The sequence below is a fragment of the Pygocentrus nattereri genome, chromosome 1 (genome assembly GCF_015220715.1).
Source record: "Pygocentrus nattereri isolate fPygNat1 chromosome 1, fPygNat1.pri, whole genome shotgun sequence".
NCBI classification, from domain to species: domain Eukaryota; kingdom Metazoa; phylum Chordata; class Actinopteri; order Characiformes; family Serrasalmidae; genus Pygocentrus; species Pygocentrus nattereri.
Window position 1 is genome coordinate 18035196 of NC_051211.1, and position 9224 is coordinate 18044419.

Consider the following 9224-nt stretch of genomic DNA (forward strand, 5'->3'; position numbering starts at 1 on the left):
ACCCCAAACACACCTCCAAGATGACAACTGCTTTGCTGAAGATGAAGGTGATGGACTGAGCAAGTATGTCTCCAGACCTAAACCCACTTGAGCACCTGTGGGGCATCCTCAAGTGGAAGGAGGAGGAGTGCAAAGAGTCTAACATCCACCAGCTCCATGATGTCATCATGGAGGAGTGAAAGAGGATTCCAGTAGCAACCTGTGCAGCTCTGGTGAATTCCATATCCAAGAGGGTTAAGGGAGTGCTAGATAATAATGGCAGTGACACAAAATATTGGCACAATTTGGACAGGTTCACTGTAAGGTGTGCTCGTTATTGGCTATGTGTTGAGTTATTTTTTGTACTTACTTTAGAGAGATACTGTATATACACTTGCGAGTCTTAATTACAAATTACTATATATGCTTACCATTAATAATAATAATAATACAATTATAAATTATTATATTTTTTTCTATTAAATCATAGTTACCACATTTTAAAATAAAGTGCTACATATATTTTATTACAAATAATTTAGAATATTTATAAAACTTTATTAATAAAAATAAATTTGTGTTTCTGTTGGTCTAATTTTCTCAACATTTTCACACAATGTAAAGGTATTATTACAGCAGCAGGTATTTCTGAAAGATAGAAAAAAATAAAAGTATAAAAAAAGGAAAGTGGAGACACACAGTTTTGTTCTGAACACAATATAAACATACAAAACATACTTTAGGTTATAAATAGATATAATTATTCATTCAGAATAGTCTCTGATATAGCATAATGTTAATTATTAAGTGCAAACACAACATGTCAACAGTGTTTTTTTATCCCCTAAATAAGATTTAAGTTTTAATTAGGTTCGATTCATGAAACACAATACATTTAACTTGACTGCCTGGTCTTAATACATTAGTATTAGTATTAGATAATACATTAGTAGTATTAGAAGTAGAAGTATTAGAAGTAGTCTCTGAATAATACTTTATCCAGTACTTTACTATATACTCAGCATATATTATACTACTATATGCAGTTTACTCATGAAAATATCAATGAAAACTTACTTGTGGTTAAGTTAAGTTCTGCACTTGAAGTTGGGGTTATTGTACTGACATCTAAAAGAAAATGTTAACACATTATTGATACAGGATTTGCAATATTCAGATCATTAAAGCATAGTGTAAAGCATTTAACATAAATGCAGTACCTGTACAGTAAGCCATATTGCAGATGATTGGGCTGACAAACTCATAGACATAATAGTTTCCTGGACATGCTTTTACCCTTATTGGGGTGGATCTAAAGTAACAGCAGTCATATCCTGCATTTGCACAGACCTGGCGAGTGACCACTCCATCCTCTATCCGAGGATGAGTACCATTGAGCCACAGACCGTAATAAGTACCACATCTGTTCACATCTACACAGCTCTCTGGCATATGGATGTTCATCCCATAATAGAACAGCCGGTACCAGCCGTTCCATTTGAAGTCACTGTCACAAATGTTTAATCCACTCTCATTATTGGCTCTCCAGGGTTGATCCAGTGAGACATAGTTGTGACATGGATCATCTGTGAGGCTGTTAAAACCAACTGTAATAGAATGAAGATATGCAAATATGAGTTGTTCAGAGAAGAACTCATTCTAACAATATGAAGTTGATGCTGTGAGTGAATTTACCTGCACAGTATGTTGGCATTGGGGCTGATACATCTGGCCTGACAAGTTTGTAGACATAGTAATCTCCTGGACATGCTTTCACTTGGACTGAGCTGGATCTAGTGAAACTGCATTGGTTATAGTACCACCAATAATAGTTGTCAGATTTGTAGATTTCTTGGGTGATGATGCCATCCTCTAGTCGCGGATGAGAGCCACCAAGCCAAAGTGTAGTGTAACCACCACATGTTGTGTAACTCTTACACCAGAGAGTTTCAGCAAGCTGAGCACTTTTGCCCTCAATGTACAGTCTGTACCAGCCCTTCCATTCAACAACAGTGTCATCATGACCTCGGGAGTTAGTGTCAGTACTGCGTGTGTTTCTCCAGTAGTCATTAATAACTCTGTAGTTTTTACAGGGATCAAAGCTGTAGTTGGTTGGAGTGGTAGCTGAAGAAGAGACATTTCTGTGAGTAACATTTTTCACTCAAATCTCTGTTTTTCAAATCAATTACCTTCCTATTTTAACAAGAAGAACAACTTTTATGTATGAAGTTGAAGTGTATGAATGTTACTTACATGTATCTATTTCTTTTAGTATGTTAAGTTCAGTAAATAAACAGCAACTGTTTATTAACATTAAAATGTGCAGAAGTGTGCGCTCTGTAGAAGATGTGTCTTATTTTCACTTAGAAAATCAACAAAACACCAGGGGCACCAAAACTTGTGAATACTTTTGTAGGCTGTAAAGTCATTTAGTCAGCCTGCTGGTTCAATTTTGAGGACATGAAGCTATCTGAACCATCATTTAAGCCATACTGACAAGTTTTCTCTGTTTTTATATTTATTCTGAACTGATTGTTTTCTTTATTCATTATTGTCCTGCAATATGTTGCTGCCCCCCCCCCATGTTTCTGAGTGATACAAAATAGAATCTGTGATCTTAAATAATCTTAAAATGCAAAAGTATTGGACTTTTCCTGAAATATATGAATATATGAAAGTGAAGAGTAGGGCTACATGATATCAACATAAAATGCAATCTTAGATAAAGCTGATGGATATCATGATTACGATAAGCGAGAAGGCTGGATGTAGCATAAGAGCAGCCTTTTTTTGGGATGTGTTAACAGAACTCTAGCTAACCTCTCCTTAAATGTTATATATATGACCATTTTATGTAAACAGTAAATAGAACAAATATATCTAGGTGTAGTCTGGTATTTTACCACCGATTTCCTAATGACACAGAAACATCAAAACTGGCTTTTAACAAAGAACCACAAACTAGTGAGAGCGCCATTCAGTGTAAATGTCATGCATTTTAATAGTGCATCAGTTACATCCTACCACTTGTACATATAGTGGGACATGACTGCTGCACCTCTTAAGGTGGAATGGAAAATTCAAATAAGAAGCTGGCGAATAAAAATGTCTGTATTCAATGTTCTCTTTTTTCACCTGACATTTACAAGGAAGGTCGCAAATGGGATATCGTAAAATCTCCAGCTGGTTCAAGTACATTTTTACAAATGAGAAGGGGATTTGAGGTAAGCTTCGTTTTCTTTTTTATTAATCTTCATAGCCCCCATTCCTCACATCTATGGAGCCCCACTGATGACATCCTGTATAAATAAAAGTAATGCTTGGCCACGACTTAGTAAGGCATGGGAATGAGATGATTATGTCGTGGACATGACTTAGTAAGGCATGAGAAGGAGATCATTCACAGGCTTTACTAAGTCATGGCCACAACTTAATTATCTTGTTCACACACCTTACTAAGTCGTGGCCACGCATTATTTTTATTTATGCAGCACACATCAGACTCCAGACATAAATAAACCTAATTCCTGTCATACAAGGTGCAGTGTCTGCTATTCTGTCATGTGAGTTACTGGCATCCAGCAGGTAAGTTTCCTCATGTGTGTACTCAGGCTCAAAAAGATAAAAGTGTAAATGTGGTCATCACAATTGTAATCGGACACTGTTTGGATTTTTTTTCAAAAACAGAAGCTTAGCTTCTCTGCCAAGTTACCTTACTGTCTGCATGTTTATAAATTTGCACAGCTACATCTTTGGTCGTCTTATGCAGAATGCTGCCACATATTGTGCTGACGTAAAAGTGGTTGCGATAATTGGATGCCCCACTATTCCCCTATGTGGAGATTTTAGAATAAAGTATCATAGCATGTTGTGAACCACATTGGTGTGTCTGCATGACAAAAATAAAGATCTAGATACATTTTAATGGGTGGAGAAACGTTTCTGGGTATATATTTACAAAGATGAGTTTGAAGACACAATGCAATGTTTTTGTTACCAATGTTAGCATAACAATAACAATAAAGGTATTGTTCAGTGCTGACACATACCTATGCTGTTGCCTATTGAGACATTAAAGAGCTAATGATACATTAAAAAGTAGGCAATTATCTATCTTCCTGGAGACTTGAGGATAGATTTATATCAAGTGGTTCTATGGAATGGAGGTGGGGAAAAAGAAATGACTGATAATTAAATCAGATCAACAAGGTGCAGTGTGTGCAGTTGTGTGAGATTTAGAGGCATCTAATGGTGAGCTTGCAGACTCTAAGTGTGTAGTAGAGCCCATAGATTGGTTTGCTAAATTACCTCTCCAGCACAGAACAGGCAACTTCAGTGTCACTCTGAAAACATTTGTCCCTCTCAGCGATTTCCACATGGGATTGTCGACATCAATGTTGAGCCTTGTTTTCTGCGTTTGCCTGTCCTGAGTTTGATTTGCTTCTTTATGGTTTCATTTACATTTATGACATTTTGCTGACGCTCTTATCCAGAGCGACTTACAATTTGATCATTTTTTTACACAGGTATGCCAAGGTGGTGTTAGGAGTCTTGCCCAAGGACCCTTATTGGTATAGTGTAGGGTGCTTGCCCTGGTCAGGGATTGAACCCCAGTCTACAGCATAGAAGGCAAAGGTGTTAAGCACTACACTAGCCAACCACCACACTTCTTTGTTTCACTTCTTTGACACCAAGGATTCACCCTCCTTTGCTTTTTAATGTGCTACTTAATAAATTGATCCATCCTTTGTCAAACTTTGGCTTCTTAAACTTCTCACAACACAAAATGCTATGTAGATATAAAGGGTTAGTTCAAAGCGCACAAAAAAGTGATCAAGCTCTACTGATAAACATATTTGATAATAGATTCTCCTAAATCTTATGCACTGCACCTTTAAGAGACCAAATAGACGACAACAACTGTGAAAACCTACTCATGCTTGTGTTGGATTCTGAAGCTGCTGTGGCAGGATTTGGGGTTATGGTGCTGACATCTGGAAAGAGGAAACATTTTAAGCATGCAACATATGACATAAAATCATGATGACTAAAACACTCATAGATAAAATCTATGAAGTTTAGAAGTTGTACCTGTGCAGTAAGCCGTAGGGCAGTAGCTTGGCCTGACAAGCTTGTACACAGAGTAGTTTCCTGGACAAGTCTTTACATTAATTGAGGTGGAACCAAAGAAACAGCAGTCACCCTGCGAATTTACACAGGCCTGACGAGTGACCACTCCATCCTTTATCTGAGGATGAGGACCGTTGAGCCACAGAGTGTAATAGGCACCACATCTGTATGCAGGAACACAGCTCTCAGACAAACGAATGTTCATCCCATAGTAGAACAATCGGTACCAGCCGTTCCAGCTAAAATCTCTGTCACAGATGTTCAGTCCAGTCTCATTATTGGCTCTCCAGGGTTGATCCAGTGAAGTGTATTTATTGCAGGGATCAATGGTGTTTGATTTGGCTTTAATGGAAACAAAAATGACAAAAGGCTAAAATATCTATCCAAAAAATGCAATATATTGATTATTCTACTGATCTGGTTTAAGTGCAGAGTTAAAAAGCATTAGATTTTTTACATCACTTGGACTTTTTCTTTAAGTGTCTGTTGTTGTTTATTTTATTAAAACAAATTAATTAACATCCCATTTTATCCCTACAAAAAAGATCATAACAATACAGAGTTTTGATCGTATTTTGAGTATAACACAAAAAAATAGCCAGCACATGACTACATGACTAGCAAACACTGCACTGAACAGGAACACCTTGCTTATGACAGAGGTCACAGGTAATGGTTAAACTGGTTTGCGATGGCAGGATGGCTTGGTAACTCAGATAACCACTCTTTACAACTGTGGTGAGCATAACAGCATCTCAGAATCTTTGAGGAGGATGGGTTTCAACAGCAGAAGACCATGTTGGGTTCCACTTCTGTCAGCCAAGAACAGAAAGCTGAAGCTGCAGAGGGCACAGGTTCAACAAAACTGGACAGGTAAAGACTGGCAAAACACTGTCTGGCCTGTTGAATCTCAATTTTGGCCAAGGCACACGGGTAGTAGGGGTACAAATTTGGCACTAATGGCATGAATCCATGGGCCCAATCTGCCTTGTGTTAATAGTCCAGGCTGGTGCATCCAGTCTAGGGATGTGGAAGAATTGGAAATTGTGCACCTGAAAAATCTGCAGGAATTACATGATGCAATCCAGAATCTCAAAGGAATGTTTCCAATATCTTGTAAAGTCCAAGCAAAACAACAGAGGACTTTTTTTGAGAGAGAGAGAGAGAGAGAGACAGAGAGAGAGAGAGAGAGAGAGAGAGAGAGAGAGAGAGAGAGAGAGAAAATCTAATCTTCAAAAAAACATGAACTGATTGATGTTCTTTCTTAGGTGTTACTGGATAAACAGGTTTGAGTGTTTTTTTAGCATGTAATCAAGTTACACATCAAGTTCTTAATATGTTTTAATGACTGATGACATAAGTAAGATGTTTGGCAAAGATATCAGGTAACAGAAACGAGTGATAGGAAAAGGAAAGGAATAACAGAATGACACGTTTACTTATGAGCATTTAATTTATATATGAAAGACAATTTAAATTCTAGCATTTTAACTACATCTACTGATGCTCGTGATATTATCTATGTATTACTATTGATTTTAAAGTTTCACCAGGAAGCAAACTGGAAAAATGACTGTACATGTGCATATTTAGATTTTCCCTCCATTCATGCTTTACATGCCATGCCATGTTATTTTGTTACTCCTCCTCTCCTCCCCCTCGCTACATCTGAGGGGAATGTAACAGTCAGGGTGTAGACTTACTGGTAAACAGAGAGCTTTGCTTTATGGCTCAGCTCCCTCTTCACCGCTACAGTCTGGTACAGTGACTGCATTACTGCTGCTGCCTGTCCCAGCCTGCGGCCGATCTCACGATCCCTCTTCCCATCACTCATGAGCAAGACCCCGAGATACTTAAACTCCTCCACCTGGGGCAAGTTCTTTCTACCTATCTGTAGTGGGCATGCTCCCATCCTTTTCCGGGCTAAGACCATGGACTCAGATTTGAAGGTGCTGATCTGCATACCAACCACATCACACTCAGCTGCAAACTGCTCCAGTGAGCGCTGCAGGCATCTGCAGTGAGCAGCTCTGTGACAGCAACCTACCATTAAACATGCTCCTCCTGTCCATGATGATGGTGTGCAGTGGGCGGCCAACATCCTTGTGATTACTTAGCAAGATGATGCCAAACCACATTCTGCACATATTACAACAGCATGGCTCTGTAGTAAAAGAGTCCTGGTGCTAAAGTGGCCTGCTTGCAGCCCAGACCTGTCACCACTGAAAACATTTCAGCATTATGAAACGAAAAATGCAATAAAGGGGACCCTAAACTGTTGAGCAGCTGAAATCCTATATTAAACAAGAATGGACAAACGTTTCACTTTCAAAACTACAGCAGTCGGTCTCAAACACCTACAGAGTGTTGTTAAAAGAAGAGGTGATGCAGCACAGTGTTTTTTAGTTTCAACATTTAATATGTTGGTTTTGTACTAGTATCAATTAAATATGGGGTTTAAATGATATGCACATCATTGCATTCTATTTTTATTTGCTTTTTGCACAGCATTCCAACTTTCTTGGAAATGGGGTTGTACTTAATTAGCAGTAGATTAGTATTTGAAAATGTGAAAACAAACTTACCGTTCATTACCAACAGAAGTGTCATGCCCAGTGTGATTAGAAACCCCATTATGATTAACTGCTCCTCAGTTCAAACCTGCATGATCAAGTAGAAGGATAATTTAATATTATCCTGCATAAAGTTATGTGACTATCCTCATGATATCATGAGGCAAATATACATACTAGATTGATTTGTCTAGCAGTGTCATTTTTAAGATATTCAACTAGCTGATTCTATAAATACAAAGTTTCAATGTCATTTTTTCAGCATTAGGACTAAAATGAAATGGATCCAAACAATAAAAAAATCTAGTTAATAGCAGATAGAATAAAAATAGACTAATACAATGGGCTCTTTTACCTTAACAAATGTCACCCAACAACAAGAAATCACTGTACCTTGTGAGAGGTTCAGATACTTATATATCTACTTTGTATTAGCCCATCACTTTACAGTGATCCCATACTGAGCTTGAGGATAAAAGAATAAAAGAACTGTGGCAAGTGTTCCATTTAAATGATAAGCCTTTATTCTTGGCAGCCAAAAAACAAACAAACAAAAAAAAACAAATAAACAAACAGACATGTGGGTGTTTATTACCTGGATTTGTTACTACAGCACTACTTATACTGAAGGAAACACATATAGTAAATTATAAAAGGTAATGTTATAGGCATATTTGTATTAGATTTAAAATCACATATGTGATCAGTAATCACTCAAATTACAGCACCTCACCAGGTTAAAGTACTCCAGCTGCGTTATGGACTCTTTGCATTTGTAATAACTTGTGGACATGCTTTAACACAATATTTGATAGTTTGAGAGAGTAGATCATTGTTCGCTGTCATGTCTTCTTTTATTTCTGCACGTAAATGTGTTTAATTGAATATATTGATCAATGTGACAATCTCTTAATTGTATGGATTCTGAACATTGTGCGGATGACAATCATAGTCATGTAAATTCAGTTTATCAACACAGAGATTAATGCACTTTAAAAATGTTTTCTTTTATATTTGTAATCATACAATGATTTTTTTAAATATTTGGAGACCTGTAGTAATAGTTATAAACATCACATAATTTCGGCAGGAACACCCTAATCAGTTTGCACCTCACATACATAATTCAAAATCCATTCACAAAAAAAATAAATTTTCACAAAAGTATCAATTACTGATGACTTACCTAACAAGGCATATTAAGTAGCAGTGAGAAGCCAGCAGTCGTAGAGATCCCTAAAGATGCTCCTCCTGCAACTGCACCTGCTGGGCTCCTTTACTGTACAACAAACATATTTATACCTTTATTTAGGAATGTGGGAGGGTCATAAAACATCTCAGAGATTACCTTAATCAGTTCAGCAGAGAGTATCGTTCCAATGATAATCAAGTCTTGATGAAACTGAAGAGTTTCATGTAATTTAGTGTGGAAACAGCGAGGAGATTCTATCTCCAGTATGCTTATTTTTGTACCAAATACTAAGGAATAACATAAAATATGGGGGGTTCACCCCTAACATTGCTAGGTAACATGCTTTAGTT

At 37.3% G+C, this 9224-nt stretch overlaps 1 protein-coding gene across 1 annotated transcript in view; it reads right to left on the reverse strand.

Annotated features, from left to right (window-relative positions):
• LOC108411313 overlaps positions 1–8941 on the reverse strand; it is a 30159-nt gene extending 21218 nt beyond the window's left edge. Inside the window, exons 1-7 of the mRNA XM_037541631.1 lie at positions 8869–8941; positions 7695–7770; positions 5071–5451; positions 4914–4973; positions 1675–2103; positions 1200–1586; positions 1057–1107 (exon numbers count right to left, since the gene is read on the reverse strand). Of these exons, the coding sequence (XP_037397528.1) occupies positions 1057–1107; positions 1200–1586; positions 1675–2103; positions 4914–4973; positions 5071–5451; positions 7695–7743 (1357 nt within the window). The 5' untranslated portion in view covers positions 7744–7770; positions 8869–8941. The remainder of the gene's footprint in view (positions 1–1056; positions 1108–1199; positions 1587–1674; positions 2104–4913; positions 4974–5070; positions 5452–7694; positions 7771–8868) is intronic.
• Positions 8942–9224: the final 283 nt, after the last annotated feature.